Raw genomic sequence first — 26,521 nt, forward strand, 5'->3', positions numbered from 1 at the left:
CTCTTTTTTTAAAAGAAAAAAAAGTATACATATATAGTAATTGTATTTTTAAACACTACCCCCAGCCTATTTTTGGCTGAGATGTAGACCTGGTTACGATTCCCAGCTATTCTCATCATTATATTTATATAGTTATGCATCCTTACACGCCCCAAATTTGTAGTTCTGTCTTTATAATCTCAATAATTTCCCATTGTAAGTATATTTCATGTTCCCTCTCCGTTTTCCATATCTTGACTTAGCTTACCCTTAATTGTCTTAATCCTTACTGTTCAATGTTCATTACAATTCCATCAATCTATATAGAATAACAAGTGGTACTCACTTTGTTCATCATGTTAGGAGTTCTATATACATCCATATTTATTTTAACCTATACTTAATTGTCCTTCCATTGTCATATTCAATCAATTAGCAGTTTAATTATCATGTATAAAAGTGAATCACATACCTCTACTTTATATTCTCCACATAACAGTTTCATATTTGTCCATATTCCATATATTTTAACCTTTATTTAATTATCTTTCCATTATCATATTCAATCAGTTAGCAACTCAGTTTTATTATTATATATAGGAGTAAACCACATATCTCAGCTTAATAATTCACATATAACAATTTCCAACTGTCTTATTTTTTCCTAGTAAGTCTTTTGTCCAACTTCTCTATTCCTGTCTTCTCTCTTTTCTTTGTTTTGACCTGTCCACCCTCTTCAATTTTCCCCAAGCCACTGTCAAACCCAGTTAAATCTTTTGTATTTCCCTTTGTTGGGGCTTAACCCCCCTCTTCAGTTTTCCCTATGCCACTGTCAAACTCAGTGAGATCTTTTGTCTGCTTTTTATTTCTTTTTGTTGGGATACAGCCCACCTTTTCAATTTTCCCTATACCAGTGTCAAACCCAATGAAGTTTTGTGTCTGCTTTTTATTTTCCACCATTTCTACCCCTTCATTACCCCCTCTTCTTCCTTCACTTCTTCCTTCACTTCTTGCTTCTCCTCAATATCTAACTTCAAAATTCTATTTAGACTTGATTTTAATGATTTATGTAGTTCTTCAAATTCCCATCTTTCCATAATGTTCAGTTCCAAAATTACAGTTAGTTATACAGTTCTTATTTCAGAGTTCTAGTCCACCTTAAATTTAGCTAGTTCAGCTGATGTAGAGAGGAAGAGAGGCAGAAGCCATCTTGATCCTTTGTTCTTCCTTTGCCCCCCCCAAAAAAAGATCCTGAAAAAAAACTTGGTACTTTCCCAGCTCTTGATTTTATCGCCCCCCCCTTGTTACCTTAATGTCCAGTTCCAAAATTGCAGTTAGTTATACAGTTATTTCAGAGTTCTAGTCCACCTTAAATTTAGTTAATTCAGGTAATGTGAAGAAGAAGAGAAGCGGGAGCCATCTTGATCTTTTGTTCTCTCTTCGGAAAAAAAAAACAAGCTTCATATTTTCCCGGTTCTTAATTCTATTATTATTTTTTCCCTTGTTACCTTCCACCTCTCGTTGGTTATAGTTGCTCAAAATATATTAATTGGAACAAACTTGAATACAGCAAATCTCCGGTATGTTTCTCTTGCCTCCTGCTTTTCCAAATTCTGATTTATGGCAATTGGTTAATTAAAACTTCCTGCTCAGAGTTTTGCATTCCATTTGCCACGCTCAGGCAAGATGAGGTTATCAGTGAGAAAATCGTGCTTTTTTTCTTGATTCCCCTTCCCCCATTACATTCTACTTCTCATTAATTGGAGTTGCTTAAGATATGTTAGAAGAAACTCGAATGAAGGAAATCTCCTTGGTATGTTTTGGATTCCGTTTCATCCTCCCAATTTCTTTTAAAAACAGTACCTTTTCAAGTCCAAATCCAAATTTAAAGTTTGTGTTTGAATGGGTTTGTCACTTTTCTGCTTTCTCCTTTCTGTCTAAATTGTTTAAAGCAAATGGCTCTTTTGGGCTAGTGATTCAACCCTCCATTTCCCCCCTTCTTTCTTTTCGCCCAAATCCCGATTTGTCCATCAATATTATTTATGCTGTCAAGGTTCTTTGCCTTTTCCAAATTCTGATTTATGACTGTGGGTTAATTAGATCTTCTTACCAGGCTTTCATCTCGTCTCCTGCACGCTACTGTTCAGTTGGCCTGAAGTCAGCTTCTTGTGCAGCCATGTTGCCATGCTGCCACCCGACACCGATTCAGAGAGCAAATCTCTGACCTATGAGGGACCTATTGTACTCCCTCTGGGTCTGATGAGATGCTGCCCCTTCTTCAACCCCCCCTTCCTGGGATGTTCTGAACCAAAAAGGATCTCAGCATTGATTTGTCAGACAAAGTTCATGTGAGGCTCCAGCTGCAGAACTTTTGGTCGAATTCTACAGGGTTGTTATTAAGGGAAAAATATAATGAGTATTAGGTATGTTCGCTGCTTTCAATTTATAATAATAATAATAAATGTGGGATTTTTAGATTTTAAAAAAATCTAAAATACTGTATTTTTCAGAGTATAAGACACACTGGAGTATAAGATGCACCAAGATTTTGAAGAGGCAAATTAAAAAAAAAGTTTTTGCATTCTACAAACCTCCCAAAAACACTTCTTTTTTTTGCAAAAACGGGCCTGTTTTTTTTAAAGGCATGCATAGTCTTTAGAAGGCTTGTAGAGTGTTCCTGGGGGTGCGGGTGGGCCCAAAAACGAGCAAAAAATGGCCCAGGAGCACTCTGGAAGCCTCCTAAAGGCTATTCATGGCCATTTTGGTTAAGGAGGCGGGGTTTCAGGAGGCAAAAAGATGCTGTATTCAGTGTATAAGATGCACCCAGATTTTCAGCCTCTTTTTTGAGGGAAAAGGTGTGTCTTATACTCCAAAAAATACGGTAAATACCTTTTGACCTGAAAGTGAGATACAGTTCAAATTTAGTCCAACTCCATGTTGTTTTCAGAGAGTTTCTTTTTTAAAAAGAAAGAATGGTGAGAAGGATTGTTGCTGAAAGTGATCTAACCTCTTTTCAGCAATGGCACTCATTGCTTTCTTTCATGTTCCACAGGCAGTGTTAAAAAGAATGAAGAACAGGTATGCATTCCCCTCTCTTCCTTATTCCACTTAGCCAGTATATTTCAGTCAAGCTTCAGGAGGTGGCAATTCCTTTGTGTAATATTCCGCATTGCAATATTTTTTATTTATTGTTAGTAATTAGTTAATTGATTAGTTAATATTTGATGTGATCCTAAGAACTGTGATGATGGGTAAAGTTTTTGCAGTATTACAAAATTGCTTTATTACCGTAAGTAAAAGAAATAAAATATTAGAAATAATAGAGTTTAAATTTGGATTTTTTGTTCATTGCTTCTGAATTAGATATAATTTTCTTTTTAGACCTCCTTAGCTACTCGTTTTGTTCACGATTCTTTTGGAAAGCAATACAAGCAAACCATAGGACTTGACTTCTTTTTGAAAAGAATAACACTCCCAGGTAAGATGAAATTAGAATACACTATATAAAAACAGGAGTAAGAGTTAAGTGTTCAGGAGAGCATAATACAATTTAATAGTTCAAGAATGTGAATAAAACTTTAATGGAATAAGAACCTGTATCTTGGGCTGGGAGTTGGACTAGAAGACCTCCAAGGTCTCTTCCAGCCCTATGATTCTATGATTCCACTAACAAAGTTCATTGCTAAATACATTTGTATCGTTGCACTATTTTATGTTTTGCACATACTATTTGAGATTATTATATCTTTGATTTGGAGCATGAATATGTAAATTCAGGAAAAGTAGAACTTGAAACAACTTAAACAAATTCTCCTTGCAGTCTCACATGAAAATCTTGCTGTTATTATTGTGGGTGTTAGCATAAAACAAACAAAGCACAGCTGAATTAATAATGCATGGGCTTGTACTTTTCTCACCTTAGTAAAAGGATATCTTCGTTACGTCGCACATAAGCCTTGTTCATCTCCTTTCAGCCGGCAATTTCTCTGGGTCATTGGATACGAGCCTGCATAGCAAAAACCTACAAATTGCAGTCTATACCACCACCAAGACATATCAATGGTTGGATAACCATTTGTCTGAAACGGTATAGGGTTTCCTATCTAGGCAGGAGGTTGGACTAGAAGATCTCTAAGGTCCCTTCCAACTCTGTTATTCTATTTTATCACTGCTCACTCCACCAGGAGGGAGCAACATGGGCAACACAGGCTTCATTGGAAGAGGTCTGTCAAGCCGCCACGTGGGCTTTTCTGTCCCCATTTATCCGCCATTATAAATTGAGTAGCTATGCATCGGTGGACGCTGCCTTTGCTAGGTGGGTTTTGCAACAGGTTCACACAAGCCAGGGGACTTTGGCCCAGACAATGACCCACCCGTGAGGACAGGCTTTGATATGCCCCATTCCTGGATGTTATCTCCACCAACAATGGAGAATGGGTGTTGGTCTTATCTGAGACGCCTGTTCTCTGGGTGGTGACCAGGCCTGGGTCCAATAGGAGACATTTTTTCATCATCACACGTCTGTCTGCAGTGACACATTCGTCAAAAGCTGGGAAGAGCTACCAGAGGAGGCGTAACATTAAAGATTGCAGACTCAGTCCGATTGGATAACAGACAGTTAAACTATTCCTGGATGCTATCTCCGCTGCCCAGAGAATGGCCGTCCCAGGTAAAACCAATGCCCAATCTCTTTTTAGTCCACTGTCCAGAATTCATTAATTCAAAAATCCAAACTTTGAAGTCACAATTTTAAATGTCCCATCAATAGTCAGTCCAACAATTTAAATTCATCAGGAGGTTATCCACGCCTCTTCAAATTACCTTATATATTCAATAATAATCAGTGATGTTCAGGGGCTCTTAACCGAAGTCCTTAGTTAATAATCACATTTCTAGTGGTCTTAGAGTAGATCTGTGTCCAATAAATATTTTCAGTTTTTTTGAATAGTTATTTCCAAGCTTGCATATTTCCCTTTTCATCAGCAGATGATGAAGTGCTTCAGATGGATGCTTCAGCTTCTTTGCAATATTGTTGACTGTTCCAATTTCAATTATTTTTAAATTATAAATCCAATAATTAGGTAATTTCTTTTTGGTAAAAAGAAATTTGGGATTTTAATTCCAGCGTTTTAAATTGTTCTCAATATCACATCTTTTAAATTTGAGAACCAAGTTTCTATTTATCACATAAAAAACAGATTTTTTCCTCCTTTAATTCTCTGATTTTTTTTTGTGTGCCCGGTCGCCGCTTCAACAAATAGCTTTAAATATACTTTTCCCTTGGATTTCTGGGGACAACTTCCAATCAAAAAAATATCTTCTCACCCAGATCACACTCCATCTACTTTCTCCACTCCAGCACAGTCTTGGGTATTCAGGCTATCCCTGGCTTCATGGTGGCCATTTTGGCTGCCACTGTTCCTCGTCTTTAGATGAGGGGGCTTTCCAAGTCAGGGAGGAGAGATGCGGCTCTCCTCTACCTGCCAGGCAGTCCCTGTTTACTTCACGACCCTTTCAGGGTGGCTATGGTCCAAATTTGGACCCTCCAACAGAGAGAGGCCAGAGCTGACCGCAGAGCTCGCTGATCAGGCTTCCAAAGGCACCGGAAGTACAACCGGAAATCTCCGATTTATTTATTTAGCACCCTTGTCTATTTACCCATGGGGAAACGTTTGCCCATTGGCATGAATGTCTACATGCCTTACATCAGAAATGTTGTAAGGTACTATATTTACTTAGAGACATGGGTGAAATATTGATGATTTTGTATATCGGCATTTAGCAATATTAAAATTAATCCACTTTCTTCTGCAGCTAGAAATGTAGGGCTCATTTGTCTGGCCACCCTCTTCTCGAAGGACTAAATTGTTTCCTTGCAGCAAATTTATACAAAAAAAATTAACGAACCAAGTTGCTTATTGTGAACCCCCTTTTTCGTTAGTTCCACTAAAGATTTGAAACAAATATGAGCTTAATTACCATATTAACATCAAAATGAGAAGTTTATTATACAAATAATATTGGATAGTTCATATAAATGTTTATTTTTTGAAAATTTGCAAAGGTGAATGAAATGAAATCACTGTTTTTTAAAGTTAATAAATTAGTAAGTTTTGTTATGCATTTGTGTTAGATACAGTTCAGTCTCAAAAGTCATTTTCTTCATGTGACTAAAAGCCTCCTTTACTCTCCTTTGAGGGTGGTACTGTACATTCAACAGCAAGACTATATTGCTATTGAAATATGTACCTGATTGGGGCTTTTGAGGGGAGTGGATTGATGTAGATCAGTATAATGGGAAAAATATTACTTTGTTTAAATTCCACCTATCTGTATTAGGTTGCTCAGTGTGAAAGATATAAACAGTAGTGGTGTACAAAACATTTCAAGCTAGTAATGGGCACATTTTGTGCCTGGAACAGTTCCAAAATGGCAGAATGATATTCGAATGCTTCTGGTACTGCTGTTCCAAATTTGAAATAGAGAAGGAGGTAGAGCGATGAGAATCTGAAGATTCTATGGTATATAGCAGATTTTTAACTGCTATAAAAGGCAGCCAAATTAAACTTCACTGATTTCAGCTTGTTAATTTTCAAAAACAATTGAGAAAACAATACATTTAAATGTGCATGGTGTGTGTGTGTGTGTGTGTGTGTCACGTTGTTTGATCAGGTGTAAATACTTAACAGATAATGATGAAATTGCAAAGAAAAGTTTGTGCAACTTTTTTTCTCTTAATATAAAAAAGGCTTTCTTTTTCATTTTTCATCAACAGGAAAAATTGCTGTGGAGGAAAGTGAAAAAAGGTTCTCTTGATAACATGCACACTTATATCTTTTTTTTTGGATTGCATTACTAACAAAGGGAAAGATTTTTACCCATGAATATTTGCTGGATGGCTATTAACAAATGGTGAAAATAATAATTTGTGACATAGTAACTAGCAAAATTACATTACATTTTGTTTATAGGCTTGTATCCAAAATATACTTTATTCCTGCCAATTTGGTGTGTTTTTTTTTGTTTCTAAAGCACTGCAGAAAAAACATGTGATATGGCTGAGACAGAGTGTAAATTGCCATCCCGCCTCAGGATCCCCCCCCCCTCCATAACCAATGTATTGTTAGGCAGGCTGAATCCTTCCTAGAACCCCCAGTGCATTTATTACTGTACCATTGGTAGAGGGTGAATGTGCTCCATGAGCTGTTGTTTTTTTGTTTGTATGGCATACCGTGCCTTTAATCACATTACCATCTAAAGAGGTGGGATTTCTTTAAGATGAAGTAGTTAACAGTTTTAGAGCATTTATTTTATGCCTGACAATTTTAAGAACCTAAATGTAGCTGCTAATCCATTTTTTTGCCCAGTTTAAATGGCCATAATCATTTGGGAATAACAGAATAATTGTCTTCTGTGGATATTGTGCTGGTCCTGCCTTTCAGACTGCCACCAGATGCAGTGAAGAGGAAGCATGGATGCTGAGAAGGGTCACTGCATCTGGTGGCATCTGAAGGGCTTTGCTGTAGAATGCAACACCCCCCCCCCCCTTCCTTGGGAACTTAATAAAGATACTGCCATCTGCCATCTGCCATCTTAAGTAGCTCATCTTTTAAACTAATAAACTAGTTCTGTGATGCAACCTGTGTTTGATAATTTGGGTTATTAAGACTGCAATACTGTACTTTTCTTTGGAAGTAAGTAACATTGATTTAAGGGAGGGTTATGAGTAGATATATGTCAGGACAGCACTACCAGAGCTTTTCATCTTGAGCAAAATTTTATGTTTCACTTTATAACATTTAAAATGTTTTAAATATCATTTTGTATTTCAATATTTTATTTTAGTTTCATGGCTTAGAAAATATTAGCTGGGCAGCCAAATAAATCTGCATTTCAAATTGCCATTCTGTGTAAAAACAATTTGTCAGTGTATTATGTACAAACTGCTGCTTAAAAAACAAGTGACACCTCTTAATGAATTTCAGCATTCTTTGAAATTTGATATATTACAGCCAACCATGTGTGCAGTAAAAAAGCTTGTTGCTAATCTTACTTACCTTTTACAAAACAATAAAATTAGTGATGAACGCATATAGGTATATTGTATAGAGTTTCAATACTGAATTGTAAAGATTATTTATATTTGATTCTGTAACTCAGCTATGCCTTATACATCAACTTTTTGTTTCCCTTTTCCGTTTTCCAGGAAATATAAATGTTACTCTTCATGTATGGGATATTGGAGGCCAAACAATAGGAAGCAAGATGTTAGACAAATATATCTATGGTGCACAGGTATGGTTAAAGAAGTATAAACTACCATAGTTTCTTACTGTTGGTTTTCCTAGAATGTTTATTTAAAAAATAATAATTTACAACACAACTTTAACTGAATATGAAAATGTGAATATATAAATGAAATTTATTTGAACATTCATTTTGCAGATCAAGGGTTACTTTGGGCAGTGCTAGAACAGTACTTTTTTATGAATGAGATGAATCCCTAATAGCTCTCTGAAACAGATGTTGCTTGGTCTATATCAGTGATGACCTTTTTTGGTTCCCATGCCAAAAGAGGGGGAGTGCAGGGGGGTCTTGCGCGGGCGTGCCACACCATAATGCTATGCGTGCGACCCAGCACACATGCACGTGTGCCCCCCCGCGCGCATGCACCTCCGGCTTTTGGCACATTTTTTTTGCCCTCCCCAGGCTCCAGAGACTTTCTAGGAGCCTGGAGAAGGCGAAAACAGTCGCCCCCGGAGGCCCTCTGGAGGCTTCAGGAGCTTCCTTGAAGCCTCTGGAGGGCAAAAAATGAACCTACGGGGAACCCGGAAGTTCACGAATGATGGCTTCTGGTTTGTCCGTAGATCCGTTTTTCGACCTCTGGAGTTTTCAGGAGACTTCTTCCGTTGATTTGGAAATATCTTTAGGTTGTTGTCATGTTGAAAGGTACATTCTTCCTCATCTTCAGCATTTTAGCAGAGAATTGAAGGTTTTGTGCCAAAATTAACTGATATTTGGAACTGTACACAATTTCCGATACATTGACTAAAGTCCCAGTTCCAGCTGAAGAAAAACAGCCCTGAAGCATAATACTGACCCCACTATGCTTCACTGTAAGTAAGGTGTACTTTTGGTGATATGCAATATTGTTTTTGTGCAAAACATACTTTTTTGGAATTACTGCCAAAAGGCATTGCACTGGGAGGCCTTCGTAGATACCAATAGCATTAAGTTGCGTGTCTTGCTCCAGTGAGAGGGGTACAGGCTGGGAGCTTGACAGCCAGGGAAGACGGGGTTTTAGAGTGCAAAGGAGGACAGGGCAATCTCCCCCTCCATCTTCTGTACTGCTTCAGGGTCACCATGGAGCTTGTGCAGGACAGAGGGGCACAGCCTGAAATCGATAATGGGCAAGGTGCTCTGGAGGTCATAGATCTGGGCCAAATTGCCCTTTGCCAGGCAGGAGCAGCCCAGTAGGGCGGCCAAGAGCAGTGCGGCCATGAAATCAAAGAATTCCCACGAGGCCAGCAGCAGGAGGTGCAGCAGGCCCAGCAGCTGGGCAGATATTTGAAGATGAGAACAGAGAATACTTGTTTATCTTAAGCCACCTTTCGTTTAATGATAAGCACTGTTTGATTGATAGTCTGATTCAATTTTAATCTCATATTAATTGTTAAGATTTTAAAGTAGGGAGCCATAAAATGCCCTGATTTATGTTAGTTTTTTGATGAATATTGTTTTCATGAAAACAGTATTTCTAGCAACTTTATGGATATCCATGATCTAGATCAGTGATGGCAAACCTTTTTCACCTTGGGTGCCAAAAGCATGTGCACGCTTTTGGTACCTGAGACAACAGAGCCTGTGCTGCCGCCCTCCAGCTGCTTTCTCTGCGGCAAGGAGTGCCATAGAGCAGCCAACTGCCAAACACCCTGACCAATGTCCAGGCCCACGCAGTGCGGAAGCAAAAGATCCCATGAAGCCATTAAGCCGGCCCTTAAGGGAGTAGAAGTCATTGAATTCACCCAGTTGCAAGGCAACTCTGATCAAGCTTCCCAATCTTGGAATGGAGAGCAACTGCAGGACAAATGAGCCCTTGATAAGTCACCTATCATACCTGTAACAATCACAGTTGAATTAAGTGTACTTTCCTGGGGCGAAAGGAAAACTGAATTGCATTATTGACTCAGGCTGCACCAGGTACCTGGTCAGCCCTGACATAATGGAGAAACTGGAGATACGACTCAAGGAACTAAAGGTCCCTGTGACATTTTTTCATCTAGATGGCTCAGTACAGGGGTGCCCCCCACGACATTTGTTATAGAATCTGTAGAGAGGAAGATGGGGCCCCATGAAAAACTTAGTTTCATAGTAGTGTCAAGTATGTACAGACTCATAGTGCTGGACTTAACATAGCTATTAAAGTGAAACCCCTCTGTAAATTGGAGGAGGTGAATATTCAAAATCAGGCAGAGACCAGATGAGGACTGAAAGAAAAGTTGACCTTGGAGCTCCATGCGCCACCCATTAAGAAAACAAAAGGGGAAGGAGCTTCAGTAGTGCTCCAGGACTTACAGGAAGTTTTCAGTGAAAGGGACTTGGATAGACTTCACCCTCATCGCTCCACAGATTGCTCCATAGAAATAGTATACGAGGCCAAACTGCCTAAGCTGAAATTGTACTCAATGACCCCAAGACAATTAAATGGACTCTGAGCCTTTATAGACAAGAACCTTCCGCAGGGTTTCATTCAAGCGGCAAAGTAACATATGGCAGCACATGTACTGTTTTGGGAGAAAAAAATGTTTCTGCCTATGCATGGATTACTGTAGGCTAAATGCCATCTGGATTGAAAACTTCTACATGTTTCTACTGCTGAAAGACATGCTTGTCTATCTAGCCAAGAGAAGGGTTTTCACCAAATTAGACTTAAGAGAGACATACTACTGTACACATCAAAGAGATAGATGAATGAAAAACAGCCTTCAATTGCCTGCTGGGATGTTTCTAGTTCTGCATACTACCCTTTGGGCTACGGGGGGCACCCACAGTTTTCATGCAATTGATTAATGAGGTCCTGCATGATAAATACAAAGTGATCCTAGTTTATCTAGACAATATTTTAATCTACACTGAAATCCTGGAGGAACACATGAAACTAGTGAAAAAACTCTGTGCCACTCAGTTATACACAAACCTCTCTTAAGTGCAAATTCCACAAGGAAAAGACTATTTGGGCTACTGGATTTCCCATGAAGAGATTGCGATAGATCCCGTGAGCCATGCTAGAATTGTGGACCTTGTGCACCCGGAAGCAACTCCAAAGCTTCCTGGGGTTTGTAACTTTTATTGACAATTCATCCTGTCATTTTTTCAAATAGCGCTACCTATTATTAACCTTTTAAAGACCAAGTGAGAGGAGAAACCCAAACTGAGCCAACCTTTCAAATGGACCAAGTGGCATACAAAAAACTTAAGTGACTGTTCACAGCTGAACCTGTGCTGAAGCACCCGGACCCAAATGTCCTATTTATCATTCAAGCCGGCACTAATGATGTGGCAGTCGGGGATGTCCTACTCCAGAAAAACAAGCAAAGGATCCTGCAGCTGTGTGCTTACACCTCTAGAAAGCTATCTGAGACTGAGCGGAGGTGGACGGTCTGGGAAAAAGAAGTGTACACTGTACTATGGGCTCTCCTCACATGGACACTTTTTTTAGAAGGTAGTAAAGCCCCTTTCAAGGTTTGGACAGATCATAAGACTCTAGAAGCTCTGAAAACACCTAATTATTCCCAAAACAAATGTGATCGTCTTAATAATTCAACCAATTTAATTTCATATTGCACTATCTTCCTGGGGGGGGGGGGGGACTTTCTAGCTGATGACCTTTCCTGGCTACCTCAATACAATAGCTCCAGAACTGACATTGTCAGCCCTATCATCCCCTCCAGTCACCTCTCTGCCCCTTTGATCAGAACAATCAATCCTTCAGATAGCTAATGACCTACAGGTGACAGTGAAAGAAGCTCTGAATAAAGATGAATGATTTAAAACCACCAATCAGAGTGCACTATGTGGGATGGTCTCCCTTGGTTTTGGACTAGATTATATGTTCCTGAAAGCCAACATACTTTGATCCTTTAACACAGCCATTACTCGAAAACAGCATTTCGGGTTCGTGAAAACCCTACATTTAGTAAAACATCAATTTGGTGGCCATCTTTGAAATAGGACATTGAGAATTACGTTGCCAGTTGCTCCATCTGTTTCTCAGCCAAGGGACGACCAGGGAAAACCCCTTTGCCTTCTGCAGCCAGTGGCAAAATCCCAAGACCCCTGGAAAGACATCTCTATGGACTTTATAGTGGAACTACTGGAAACTTCAGAAAAATGGTAATTTGGGTTGTCACTGATTTATTCTCCAAGAAGTGCACTTTATTCCACAGCCTAAAATCCCTTCAGCACATATGCTAGCCAAACTATTTGTACAACACATTGTTCTGACCTAGGCTTCCTGATAAAGCATAAATCACACATTTAGTTCCAAAAACCCTCTAAATGGCTGTGAATTATGGTCATTCATAGCCTGTAATGATTCCCAAACAGTCGGTGAAGAATCTGACAGATTTCTGCCACAATCTTTCAGGGTAATGCTGATAAGCACCCATCTTTATATCCCTTGAAACGCTGCCAGAGACTTAATTGCCAATTTTGCAAGCCAAATGGAGCACTGAGTCAAGCAGAGCTTCAGAGTTTGAACCAACCAGAATGAACAAATTGCTTCCTGCAAAGGCTTACGTCCATTTGCTCATCTTTTATGTCTTATGGGAAGGGCCAATCATCTCCAAGCCTTCTCCCGAGTTGCCCGTTTTGTCTTAATTGTTCTTGCCTTCTGGCAGCTGTGCGCATGCGTACACTGGGACCAGACTTAGAGAGTTCTTCTGCCTTGCTGATGTCAGGCTCCAGAGGCTCTGGAGGCAGCACATCACTACCAGATGGCCTTGGCCCCCTTTCTGCCTCCAATGCAGAGCTCTCGTCCGAGCCTTCCCCAGACTCCAGGACTGGCCCATGTTCCCCCCTCCCAACCTCCTCATTGTCTGACTCTGCTGCTAGCTTTGCAGGCTGCCGGACCCCAACACACATACAGATTCCATGGCCCTTCTCAACAAATCATTTTGGGACTGCGGAGTGCAGATCAGTTTTGGCAAGAGTTTCTGAAATTGCTGGGCACCACATAAGGATGATGCTCACATCATCTTCAAATAAATGGAGGCTGTGAACGTACGAATGGTGTTCTAGAACAGTACCTTCACTTACGTTTACCAATAGGATAATTAGGTGATCTCCTATATCACCAAAGAACAGCACTTTGAAGTCAAAGAAATTTTAGACACCTGTAGACATAGAGAAGTACAGTACTTAATATCATGGAAAGATTCCCCCCCCCCCAAAGACTGAATGGGTCAATACCCAACACCGACTCCTTCGCAAATTCTATAAAAAATACCCTGACAAACCCCATTGAAATTATAATAATATTATAATGCACGTGGGCTCCCCCATCTGTGCCCCGCCCCCACACATGCGTGTCTCCTGCATGCATCCTGCGTGGCAGAGACCCAAAAACCAGCTGGCTGGCAGGAGGCACCCGGGCATGCATGGCGGAGCTGAGCTGGGGTGATGGTTCGTGTGCCCATAGAGAGGGCTCTGTGTGCCACTTGTGGCACGCGTACCATAGGTTCACCATCAAGGGATTATGATAATCTACAAGCTAAAACTGAGTTTAACTGCCAGTGAGGGTATAAATAATTCAGTTATTCTCATTTATTATCCAAGAAGTTGGATTAACCATGATATTGTTGTTCTGGATCTGAGTTAAAGAGGAGTTCTTCCAAAATACTTTTAAATATATGTATTTTATATTCCTTTAAGATCTTTTTAAAATTGGTAATGGTTGTATTATGTTGTGCATATTTTATAGTTACTTACATTTGTGAATGTTGTTGTACACCACTTTTAAAGCCCTGTACATGGCATGGGTCTAGGCTGTTTGAGGAATTGTTTCACCAGTCCCTACGTGCTGGCAAGGAGGCATGTTGTGGACCCTGTTGGCCAGGGAATTCTCTAGGTCGAGAAGAGTCTTCTCTGCCACAGTTCCTGTCCTTTGGAACATCTTGCTTTCTGAGGCGAGGTTGGCTTCCACCCTCCTCACTTTCTGTAAAGGTCTAAAGATCTGACTAAGTCAGTTGTCTTGGGGCCCCAATTGGGGAATATCACGCTCAAGGGGGTTTGGTAGACCAATAGTAGATCTAACCTTTCCCTGTACATTTTGCTCTCTCCCTCTCCATCTTTTAGTCATAATCTATTTTTTAATCATGATCAGTTATATGTATATTTTATGGTTTTATTGCTTTTAATGTTGTAAGACACCTTGTGGCTAGATGGGCAGCAAAAAAATTCAATAAATACAAATAAAAATTGCTTGATTATAGTGGTGTAGTAATCTAATACATAGATAAAATTCTCAGTATTATACAGTTGAAGCAGTCTATAAGCAAAACTAAAAAATATTTTTACTGCAGCTGTTTTATCAACATTAATAATGAAAAAAACATTTTTAAAGCAGTATAATTTTTCAATTACTGGATTTTGTATAGAATATGCTGATATCTGTGTGGTATACATGAACTTGAAAGTTATCTTTCCCCTTGTGCAGTTTACGCAATTTAGTTATCTGATTTTTTGTCATTAGTATTCTCTTCACATAAGCTTTTTCTTTCCAGGCTATCCTTTTGGTGTATGATGTTACGAACCATCAGAGCTTTGAAAATTTAGAAAATTGGCATAATGTTGTAAAGAAGGTCAATGAAGAGTCAGAAACTCAACCACGTGTGGCCCTTGTAGGCAATAAAAGTAAGTTGTTAAATTGTTATTTAAGTAGAATCTTTTGATTTACCTAAAATGCAGATCAGCAGTATTCTGTCTGTTCACAGGTCTACAGTAGCGGTGTGAGCCCCAATTTTGCAGACATTGGTACATGTGTGGTCTCTTTCATTTTACTGGCACCATGGTGCATTGATTTTGGCAGTCTTAGAACTGTAAAATGTAATATTTCATGCATTAGACCAAATGGGGAGTGCTGGGTTATGACAGCAATCACAATGTTTAGTTTGATGGGGGATATCACTTCATGGAAATAATTTGCTTCAGTGATTATCAGTATGACATTACCCATAAAATTTGGGAAGTTTTGCCAATTTATTTTGCTTATTTTATTTTTAATACAAAAATAGCTTTTTATTGTTTGGAATCCCTCTATTTAATCCATGACTGATCAACAAATTGTGCCTAACTTTTTCCTACCTTTGTTAATAAGTAACAAATAATACACTTTTCTTATGAAAATTGTATGGTCAACATATTACTTGGTAGTACTTGACTTACAACTACAACTGAGCTCAACTGAGTTCAAAATCCTTGCTAACTTTTGGGAATGGGGGTGAACCATTTACATCAGTTCCGGTGGCAAGCAAGGCCTTGTCTGCAGAAGGATGATACCAGATCAAGGAAAATAGCTCATTGAATTTTCACAATAGAAGACCAAGAAATTATATTTCTTCATCAGCAACCAGATAGTATGGCCTTACTGCAGCGGTCAAGAAAACTCACCTTATCTTTTCTCAGGGCAAATGAATTTCAGCATGATGCCGTAGAACTCCAAGTGAACAGTAGCTTGCAATGTTTTGGATCCACCTAGGAACCTAGTCCATCTAGGAACCTAATTTAGGGGTGTCAAACTGGTGGCCTGTGGGCTGGATGTGTCACATGCAGAACACACCCACCCCGGCTCCGCAAAGGCATAAAATGTCACAATACATCATGATATGTCCCATGAAAGATATAGTTTGACATCCGTGCACTAATTGATCAGTGCTCGGAAACATTTCAATTATGATATGACCTGGATTCATAAAGAATACTTGGGAAAATTGTTTACATGATCAGTTTCCAGGTTTGGGGGAAAAAACTCCATAATGTTCACGCTATCAGGTCCCTGTTAGCTATTGATGCCATATGTCAAGATGGCGCTGCCAACAGTAGCCTTGGTGAAATATCCCAGGGTTTCAGATACAGAGGGCAGACAGAATTGCAGAAAGAATTGTAAAATTGTAAAAAGAAGGGAGTGGGGTCTCTGTTTTTATATCAACAACCGATGATGCAAAAATGTAACTACATTAAAGAAATTCTGTGATGTGGACTTAGAGACATTAATTGTCAATTGCAAACTGTTTTATTTTCCATGAGAGTTCTCCTCATTTCTACTATTTGCAGCGTATCTTCCTTCACAAATTGCATAAACAATGCATTACAAACTAATTGACTAGATTATGTGGGCTGAAGTAAAATACCCAGATTCACTCCTCATTGTGTTAGGAAACTTCAACAGTGCTAACCTAGGCCAAGACCTTCCAGAGTACTTTCAGAATGTCAACTGTCTCACTAGGAACAAGAATACTTTAGATTTTAGACCACTGCTACACAACATTAAACAACTCATCGGTCTTGGGAGAAGGAGGAGGCATGTCGCAATGTCACAATGTGCGGTCTTGATACTCTGACACCGCCGTTGACACTTTTGCCGCTGGATGGTCCATTGAGACCTAAACCGTCCCGTAGAGATGGTGATCAGGAAGACAAAGCCTTGCTGGTCTCAGGGACATCGCAAAGTCCCTGATAGACCCAAGGGAAGTGCTTCAAGCCGGCAGTAAACAGGCAGCCCCCAGGCTGATGAAATCGGGATGCTCCGGAAGGAAGGAAGTGAAAAGAGAAAGTGAGTCCATCTGGTGAGGTATTTTTTCTATTTTGCTAAAGACTGCCCAAAGAAATGTTTCTTTAAAGCCAAATTAGATCCTTAAGCAAAAGAACTGAGCGGCAAAAATAACCCTAATTGGATTGCTGTGGAAAGTTTTTTTTTCTTTGTAACTATTCTTTGTGGATTGAAGTGCTCGCAACGTTTTTCATTTCTCCTCTTAAAGTGAACGGATTGATTGTTTTTCTTCTGCTTTTTGTTTTATTTTTTGACTTCTGGATTAAAACCTTCCTTCTTATTTTAACAATTCTTCCTATTACTTGTTATTAAATCTCACTAAAAGAGATCTAAAGAACTTTGTTTTCTATAAGCCAGAGATAAATATTAGAAGGTGAAAAATTAGCACACTGCCACTCAGAGGTCAGAGGCTGGGTTTTTTGAAACAATGTATCTTTTTTCTTTCCTTATTTGACTTCACTAACTTTGTAGCTGAAGGGTTTGCAACTTGTTTACAGAAACTGATAAAGAGCAAGGGCAAGAATTGTTTTCACAGGTGCCTCTGAGAACTATTTTGGCAGGGGAAAGAAAGGGGGGGGAAACAGAACCCTTCTCCTTTGAAGAGCATAAAAGAACTTGTGTTCAAGTCAATCTAAAATAAAAAAATAAGAGGCCTGGAAGGCTAGAGTGGCAGTTGCTATTAGTTTTTTTTCTTTTTTCTTTCTTCTGTTTTGGAAACATGGATCAATATTCAGATGAGGAAACCTTAAAATTCCAAAATATCTTGGCTGGAATTCAAAATCTATTGGAAGAGTATGGGAGAATTGAGAAGAAGTTGGAAAGACTAGTCTTCCTCACAGCAAAAGATGATGGTGTTAGAGCCCCAAAAATTAAACGGGAGAATGAAGATATAGAAGATAAAGATAAGACAAGATATTAATGGAGCAAATGTGGGTGAAAGTGGAAAGAAGGGAATATGGAAAAGGGAATTCGACGAATTGGAGCTCTACCCCAGATTCCAGGACACAGAAGAAAAAAAATACTAATGATGATAGACATAAGAAGAGAAATTTTTTCAGAAGCAAGATTGACAACCAAGGACAAGCTAATTTTAGTAGCAACTGGTGGACAACGAGATTATCTGAGAGACCCTTCAAGCAACAAAGTGCGGAGAGAAGTCTATAAAAACCTTATAAAGGAGATAAAAAGAAGACTGACACCACAATTGGCAAGAGAGATAAGACTGTTTTGTTACTGGAAAGATACAGGTTGACAATGAAAGTTGATAATAAAAATAGTTGATTTTGGTGATTAATAAGTAGGAATTTTGTAACTCTTAGATTGTTTTAGATTGTTATCAAATGTTTATTTGCTAACAATGAATTAACCATAATAATAATAATGAAATGATAATGGATACAACGTAATGATATATACATCTATTGGCAATCTAGTAAAAGAAATTTGGATATAAATTGTAAATTGTGACGGGAAAAAGACCTATAAATTTTATTAACAAATTTTTATTTAGATCTTGTTATAAAGGTATAAAGTTTTTTTGGGGGGCGGGGGGGGCTATGATGAGAGATGGGGCATAAATAGTAAATGATTTTTAGCCAATTATAATTACAACAAGGAAATGTCAATGGACATCGTTTAACAATATTCCTATGGTATTGGCAAAAGTAACTTATAAATCCTAAACAGTGAGTTCAAAGTGCAGAGTTAAGTCTATAAAAACATTATAAAGGAGATAAAAAGAAGACTGACACCACAATTGACAAGAGAGATAAAGACTGTTTTGTTACTGGAAAGATATAGGTTGACAATGAAAGTTGATAATAAAAAATCAGTTGATTTTGGTTGATTAATAAGTTGATTGACTTATTAATCAATAAGTAGTAATTTTGTAACTCTTGGATTGTTTTAGATTGTTATCAAATGTTTATTCGCTGACAATTAACTATAATAACAATAAGGAAATGATAATGGATACAGCTTAATGATATATATATGTATGGTAATCTAGTAAAAGAAATGTGGATATAAATTGCAAATTGTGACTTGAGAAAAAGACCTATAAAATTTTATTAACAATTTTTATTTAGATCTTGTTATAAAGGTGAAAAGTTTTTTTTGGGGGGGGTCTGACGAGAGGAGATGGGACATAAATAGTAAATGATTTTTAGCCAATTATAATAATAACAAGGAAATGTTAATTTTCATTGTTTAACAATATATACATGCTATGGTATTGGCAAAAGTAATTTGGATATAAATTCTAAACAGTGAGTTGGAAAAAAGGGGGGGGAACGGCTTAGAAACTTTATTAAGTGACTTTTACTTAAAAGATGCTATAAAGGTGTAATGTTATTGGAGGATTTTTTGAAATAACTAATGAATGCCATTATGTGGTTGTGTCTAAGTATGAATGATTTGAGGTAAAAGCATGTTCAAATAATTTGTCGTCAAATGAGAATTGTGGTACATTGATAGTAATATATACAATGATTTTGATTTAAAGTGTATAATCTAATATGAATTCTAAGTAATGACTGTGGAAGAAATGCATGAAAGTTATCTGTAACCAATCGACATGCTTTCTACAAGATGTAATGAAGGATGATTCTTTTTTTGTGTTTTTGTTCAATTAAAATAAAAAAAAAATCTCAAAAAGACTCTTATCGGTCTTTACCACGAGCAGCTATGGGACACTTTGATCATTGTATGATTTACCTTGTGCCTGTTTATAGAAAAAGGCTTAGAACCATAAAACCAACAATTAAATCAGTGAAGTCTTGGACTGAGGAGGCAAAGCTAAAGCTACAGGCTTGCCTTGGCTGGCTGACTGGAACATTTTTGAAGATACCTCTGCAGACTTGGATGAACTCAGATACTGTTAATCATACAGTATGTTAGTTTTTGTGAAGACTTATGTATACTGACCAAAAACCTGCAAATATGCAGTAACAACAAACATCGGTTTAAAGCTAAACTCAAGCAGTTATGCCGTGCCAAAGGAAGCCTACAGGAAAGGAGATAGAAAGCTGTACAATCAGGCCAGAATGTATTAGCAAAGGAGATCAGAGCAACAAAAAGAAGCTTCTCTGAAAACCTAAAGAATCAGTATTCAACAAATGATGCAGCAAATATGTGAAAAACTCTTTAAAATATCACTGGTTACAGCAAACCTCCTTCCCATGCAGAAGGAAATTGAAAACTGGCAAATGACCTGAATGTGTTTTATTGTAGATTTGAGAGGAAAGCACTGTCACCTATCTCCACCACCTCCATATCAAATACACTAACAACAGCCAAGCCTCTTATAGCCCCATCCCTTTTGGGCTCCCATCTCTTGTGATTACAGAAAATGATGTCCATGGTCTATTTCACACACAAAAACCTGGAAAAGCACCAGGCCCAGACAAGATAACTGTAAGGACTGGCTTCTCCTCTCTGCTCAGGAAAGTAGAACTCTTGAAGCACTTAGCATTTCAAAAGGAAACTTTTATTGAAAGGAAAATGATAGCAAGACAGGGAAAGCAGGATCTGAGGATCACCCTGCAATTCTGTTACATTAAAACAGTTAGAGACCCCTTTCCTCAGTCCGGCATTGAATAAACCAATCCGCAGGTGCGAAGATGTTTTGAGAATCGTGGACTGAGAAGGTGATAAGTTGTTCTCAGGTGTCACTTGCTGGAGACTTTGGAGCTGAGACACAGCAGATGTCCTTCCCCCCTTTTGTTCCGAAAATCAAAGCACTGGATAGCTAGGCACTAGGAAGAAGGTTATAAACTGAGGCCCCTTCCCCATCAGAATGGTAGTGTCCCAATAGGGATCTATGGGACCTGACAATAACTTCTTGCTTGAAAGCCTGTGCTGACTAATTGGCCCCCATCTTGCCCCTCATCTTTAATAAATCACTAGAGATGTGCTATATTCCTTCTTGCTATGTGCTATGTTCGGCCTCAATGGCCTCCTCCTGCCCTCTGCCAGCAAAAACAGAGCTTTGTTTTCGCTGGCATAGGGCAGCAGGAGACCATCCAGGCCAAATATGGGTCCGGGGGAGTTGCGCATGGCCCCCCCCAGGCTCCATTTTTGCTGGCAGTGGGCTAGTAGAACAAACTAAAAGCAAAACAAAACAAAAGGAGAAATGTTTCCCCTTTTGCATTTGAGCATCCAAGAAGGGACAAGAAAGGAGAAAGGGAAAGAGGAAAGACAAAGCAAAATAAGGAAAGATGGGAATGTCCCAGAAATCAGGAAAAGGTTAGTTTACAGCGTGCCACATATATGTACATTTGTTTGGACTTGTGAGCAAAATGAACTTAAAAGCTTCCCAGAACATAATCTAATAGTAAGTAGAGCACTGTTGGTATGTGCACCTGTTGAAAAAAATACTTCTTATTGATTCCCCTTAGAGTCCACATTACCACAGAACTCAAACAGTCATGTTGCAAAAACTAGAGCACAGAAGTTGTTCCACTGTGAAGTGGCCATCCTCATCATCCAGCAGAAACCAAAGATCTATAAGTCCAAGACTAAAATAATATGTCAAGTGACATAGTGCTGATCAATATTAACAATATATTAACCATCATGCACAAGACATGGCTGTCCTCAGCAACTGGAATTTTTGTCCAAATTATGAAATAAGCACTGTGGAATCACATTGCAAGCTTTGTCCTCTACAAAATTTACTACTAGTGCTAATCATCACAATCAACATCATGGTGCAAATGCAAAAGTGGCAGAGCTTGCATTGCCACTTTACAGAAAATTAGAACATAGAATAATAAGGTTGGAAGGGACATTAGAAATCTTCTAGTTCAGTCCCCTACTCAAGCAGATCCTATATCAGAGGTTCCCAACCTTCAGTGTGTGGATTGGCATCAGGCTGGGGCATGCCAGCAATTGGGCTGCTTAGAGGGGGCTGCTCAGTGGGGTGCAGGCAGCACGTAAAACCATGCTCTCTCCGGTCCACGGAAAAACTTTTCCCTATGGAACTGGTCCCGGATGCTCACAAGGCATGGGCAGGGGATGGGGTGGGTATGACGCAGGTCCCCGCGACCCATTTTTTGCTCCCAGGAGGCTGCAGGGAGGCCTATTAGGCCCAAAACGGGGCACAGGAGATCGTATGCGCATACACGGGGAGCACAGAGGGTTACACACGTGCAGGGGGGCAGGGTGTACGGGGTGGTGGTCACGTGTGCATTGTATTATGGGTGCATGCATGCACTTTTGGTACGCAATGAGAAAAAGGTTAGCCATCACAGCACTAGACCATTCTGGACAAATGACTGTTCAATTTCTTTTTAAAAAACCCAAGTTTGAAGCAGACACAACTTCTGAAGACAAGCTGTTCCACTGATTAACTATTCTCACTGTCAAGAACTGGATTAGATCTCTCTCTGATAAATTTCCAACCATTACTTCTTGCTCACACCCTCTGGTGCTTTGGAGAATAGGTTGACCCCCTCCTCTCTGTCGCAGTTTCTTAAATATTGAAAGACTGTTATCAAGTCACCCATAATCCTCTTCATTATACTAGATGTATGCAGTTCATTTAACCATTCAATTTTATCCTTCAGTCCCTCTAATCATCTTTGATGATTTTTTCTCCACTCTTTCGAGAGTCTCAACATCTTTTTTGTATCATGGTGACCAAAACTGGACGCAGTATTCCAAATGTAGTAAGTGTAGTATTCCAAGTAGTAGTAGTAGTACTCAAAAGGAGTACTAGGAGGACCTGGAGTAGAAGTAGCTGTGGAGAAATAATGAGCAATAGTATCTGAGTGTTCACATGTATTGTCTAGGGACTTTTGTTGTTGTCTCTAATGTTTTGAGCCCACCAAATTGGCTCTAGTTAAAAGAACATGTGACAATCATTATCTAGTAGTCTAGAGTTAATCTTAGTAACTTTCTTCACCTTTCCATTTATTTTCTGTTATCTATGGTGAGAGCAAGATTGAAATTATGTTCACCGCTGTTTAAAACCTAATTGTTAACTACTACTATGGATTAATAAAATACTTCTGCAGCATAGAGACAGCTTTATTTTTTTCTTCTTCCTGACAGATGTAACTGGTGTTTACTCCATTTATCACATTTATAAGCAACACACTTAAGTGTCAAGTCAACATTTTTGCTGGATAAATAGTGACCTAAAATTAACCTTGCTGCATAGGAGCTGCTGTTACTTGATTTACAACTATTGGGAGACCTGAGGTCAGCTCTTATCAGCAATTTATGGAAAGGGTAGGGATTATCAGGCAGCAGTGTATAGTAGATGAATGAGTGGTGCCTTTTCACACTGATATTAACCAGATCTTTTTCTAAGCAAAGCTCAATAAGTCAGGTTTTAAATAGTCCTTGTGATAGATGGATCTGGAAAAAAAGAGTGCATCAGTGCTAATTAAAAATGTTGATGGTATATTTGCCTGAGTGATGATTAATTGATTTTGGAGTGTGATCTGGGAGCAGGAAATGTACTGTTGTAGTGTGAAGTTTAAAGGTTACATTTTAAAGTAACATGTAAGGTTAATGCATTGAATTATCTAAACTGTTTGAACAACAGAATTGCACTTGAGACTGCCAGTCTTGTTTTATTCCTAAGGATTCAAAAATTTCTATTCTCATAGTGCTCCTATTGGATAATGAAGATTTTTCCCTGGCAGATCAAAATAGTTCATCTCTTGCTTCTCAAAGGACAAACCCTGCTCCGATAGACCAAGTACAGTTGGTACTGAACCATAGGCTCAAAAAGGGAATGTGGAAAAGAGTATATTTCAGTCTAGCTCCATAAAAAATTCTGTCAATAATTTAGGTAACGGTAAGACATATTTTGAACACGCTCACTTCTCAGGCCAGTCAGTGTTTTAGATTAAACATCTAAAACCATGAATTTATAATATTTTTCGGAATGTGAACTGGAACCATCTTTGAGTACCGTTGGGGGTTGAATTTCTTAGAGTTGATATTGTACAGTATGATAAAATAAAAAAGTGAAAATGTTTAGGCAAAATGGATTGGTGTACATTATTTTCTATTATAACTTCCATGTCCACTAATGTGCACCTCATGCAGACCAGTTTCTTCCTGTATATAACGAGAACATTATGTACTGTAAACTATCTTTTAGAATCAAAAATAAAACACATCTCATACTCTGACCCAGAGTAGAGATGAGCAACCCACTCAGCTCCTTTTTTGCAACCCTTGGTGTCCTTTGCTGAAATTTGGTGCTACTATGTCAAATTCTGAGAAGTAGATATGTTGTCTCTCCCAATTTGTGCATCTGCTGTTCAGCTGCTGGGAGAAAAAAAATTGTTTGTGTCTGCAAAATGCAGTTTGCCTTGAATTTGAGAAAGTTTTTAATGTTACAGCAAGTTGAATAGTTTCAATATGTATTATATATTGTCTCTTCATAACTAGCTGTGAACAAAATGTTCCCTGAGATTTTAATTCAATTTATGCTTCAACAGAGGAGTTCAGTAGCAGCCTTGCCATAAGTATAAATAATCATTTTGTATGGCCAGAATAGGTATCAAATATTAATTATATTACCACCACCCTGTGTTTTTGCTAATTAATCTGTGCTGCAAAATTATTATCTTTATTTACAAAAAATCCTGTCCCTCATAAGTTTTTAAAGACATTGTTACAAAATAAAGTATGACTGTTCTTGTGTGCAAAGAAAAACTATAATAGCAGATTGGGTGGTGGTAGAGTATTCCGTGGCACGACAAAACCGCGCTACGCAAAATAGCGGAGATTAAATCGCGTCGCTAAAGTCGCGACGTCATCACCGCGTGTCATCACCGCGGGGACAACAGCGCGGCGACAGAAGGGCGTTCTACATACTTCGTTCTTTGCCTCCAAAGGTAGCCCTCCTCCTCCAGCTGACAGCGGCAGTGGGCACGGGGCAAAGTGGGCTGCCCAGCAGCAGCAGCCTGCGGGAAGGGTCCAGCACAGCCATGGGGGGCAGCAGGAAGCCCGCGGGGGGCCCGAGCAGGGCCGCCGACGCTGGCAACGGAGGAGGACGCAGCAGCGGCGGCGGCTGAGGCTCTCTCGGGGCTGGCGAAGCGGGCTTGCCTGGCAGAGGCAGGCCGCCCTCTTCTTCCTCAACAACATCTCCTTGGATGGGCGGCCGCCGCCACCGGGCAAGCCCGCTTCGCCGGCCCCGGGAGAGCCTCAGCCGCTGCCGCCGCCCGCCCTGCCTCTTCCTCCTTCCTCAAGGAGATGTTGTTGAGGAAGAAGAGGGCAGCCTGCCTCCGCCAGGCAAGCCCGCTTCGCCGGCCCGGGAGAGCCTCAGCCGCCGCCGCTGCCGCGTCCTCCGCTTCCTGCTGCCCCCCGCGGCTGAGCTGGACCCTTCCCGCGTGCTGCTGCTGCTGGGCAGCCTGCTTTGCCCCGTGCCCGCTGCCGCTGTCAGCTGGAGGAGGAGGGCTACCTTTGGAGGCAAAGAACGAAGCATGTAGAACGCCCTTCTGTCACCGCGCTGTTGTCGCGGCGGTAGGGTCGTTTTTTTCTTAGTGCTTCGGACGCCGCGGATTTGCCTCCGCACTTATGTCGGCGCGGATAAGGGCATCGCGGTTTTGTGGTGGAACCAAGTATTCGGGGGACTTGAGAACAACCTAATCAGGTTAATTCTAAGTGAATGGGTGCTTTATCGAGCTGCATTCCCATAGCAGCCTTTTTGGTGACAGAACATTAACTTTGAAAGAAAAAAAATAACAGATTTATTTTTGCCAAGCTTGATATGAAAAGTATTTTTCTTCATCTTTGAAAAACTGTGACTTGTTTCATTAATAGTCTCTGCATCTTCAATCTCTTCACTGGTTCAAGACTTCAAAATATATAACACATTGCTTTCTGTTTACATATAGCGGTGTTTAAAAGTTTTTGAAACTTTTTGAATTTTTAATATTCCTGCCAAAATATGATCTACAAGGGATATGTTTTCCACACAGGTCCTAAAACGACATAATGAGAACTCAGTTAAACAAAGGGGTCAAAAATATTATACTTGTTCATTGATTTATTCAGGGAAATGAGCCAATGCATCTTTAGATATTTTCTCAGTCCTCTTTCTGGCTTGTGCAGTATAGGTCCCCAATGGAAGGCAGGCTGGTTGTAGTTGTTTTTTCTACATGGTTCTCTCCTTTTGTGTTTCTTTTTAAGAATTCAAAATAAGAATATTTCTCCATGGGAAGGATCCAGATAATTAATTTGAAAAACATATTTTGAACCCATCTGTACATAGAATAGAATAAGGATAGGGATATAGAATAGAGAACAGAACAGAATAGATATTCTTTATTGGCCAAGTGTAGGACACACAAGGAATTTGTCTCCAATGCATAAGCTCTCGGTACACATACAAGCAACAAAGTGATAAATCATAAGTTACAATCAATAAAGTGATAGTCATAAGATACCAATAGGATTTTGTAATAGAAAAGATGAGAAGGATAATAATTATATAGTCCTGCTACATGTTTAGTGAGAATCAGTGTTTAGCAGAGTGATGGCATGGGAGAGGGAACTGTCTTTGTGTCTAGTTTTGGCATGCAATGTCCTGTACCAACATTCTGAGGGGATAAATTGAAACAGTTTATATCCAGGATATGAGGCATCTTTAGATATTTTCTCAGTCCTCTTTCCAGCTCGTGCAGTATAGATCCCCAATGGAAGGCAGGGTGGTTGCAGTTGTTTTTTCTACAGTCCTATCTGTTGAAG

The 26,521-nt window shown here is 39.4% G+C and overlaps 1 protein-coding gene across 2 annotated transcripts in view; it reads left to right on the forward strand.

The window, feature by feature from the left end:
* RAB28 (RAB28, member RAS oncogene family) overlaps positions 1-26,521 on the forward strand; it is an 83,865-nt gene that overhangs the window by 7,175 nt on the left and 50,169 nt on the right. For both annotated transcript variants that reach the window (XM_032223894.1, XM_032223893.1), the window contains exons 2-4: positions 3,361-3,457; positions 8,186-8,274; positions 14,763-14,892. In XM_032223894.1, the coding sequence (XP_032079785.1) occupies positions 3,361-3,457; positions 8,186-8,274; positions 14,763-14,892 (316 nt within the window). The remainder of the gene's footprint in view (positions 1-3,360; positions 3,458-8,185; positions 8,275-14,762; positions 14,893-26,521) is intronic.

Source organism: Thamnophis elegans, chromosome 9 (genome assembly GCF_009769535.1).
Source record: "Thamnophis elegans isolate rThaEle1 chromosome 9, rThaEle1.pri, whole genome shotgun sequence".
Classification (NCBI taxonomy): domain Eukaryota; kingdom Metazoa; phylum Chordata; class Lepidosauria; order Squamata; family Colubridae; genus Thamnophis; species Thamnophis elegans.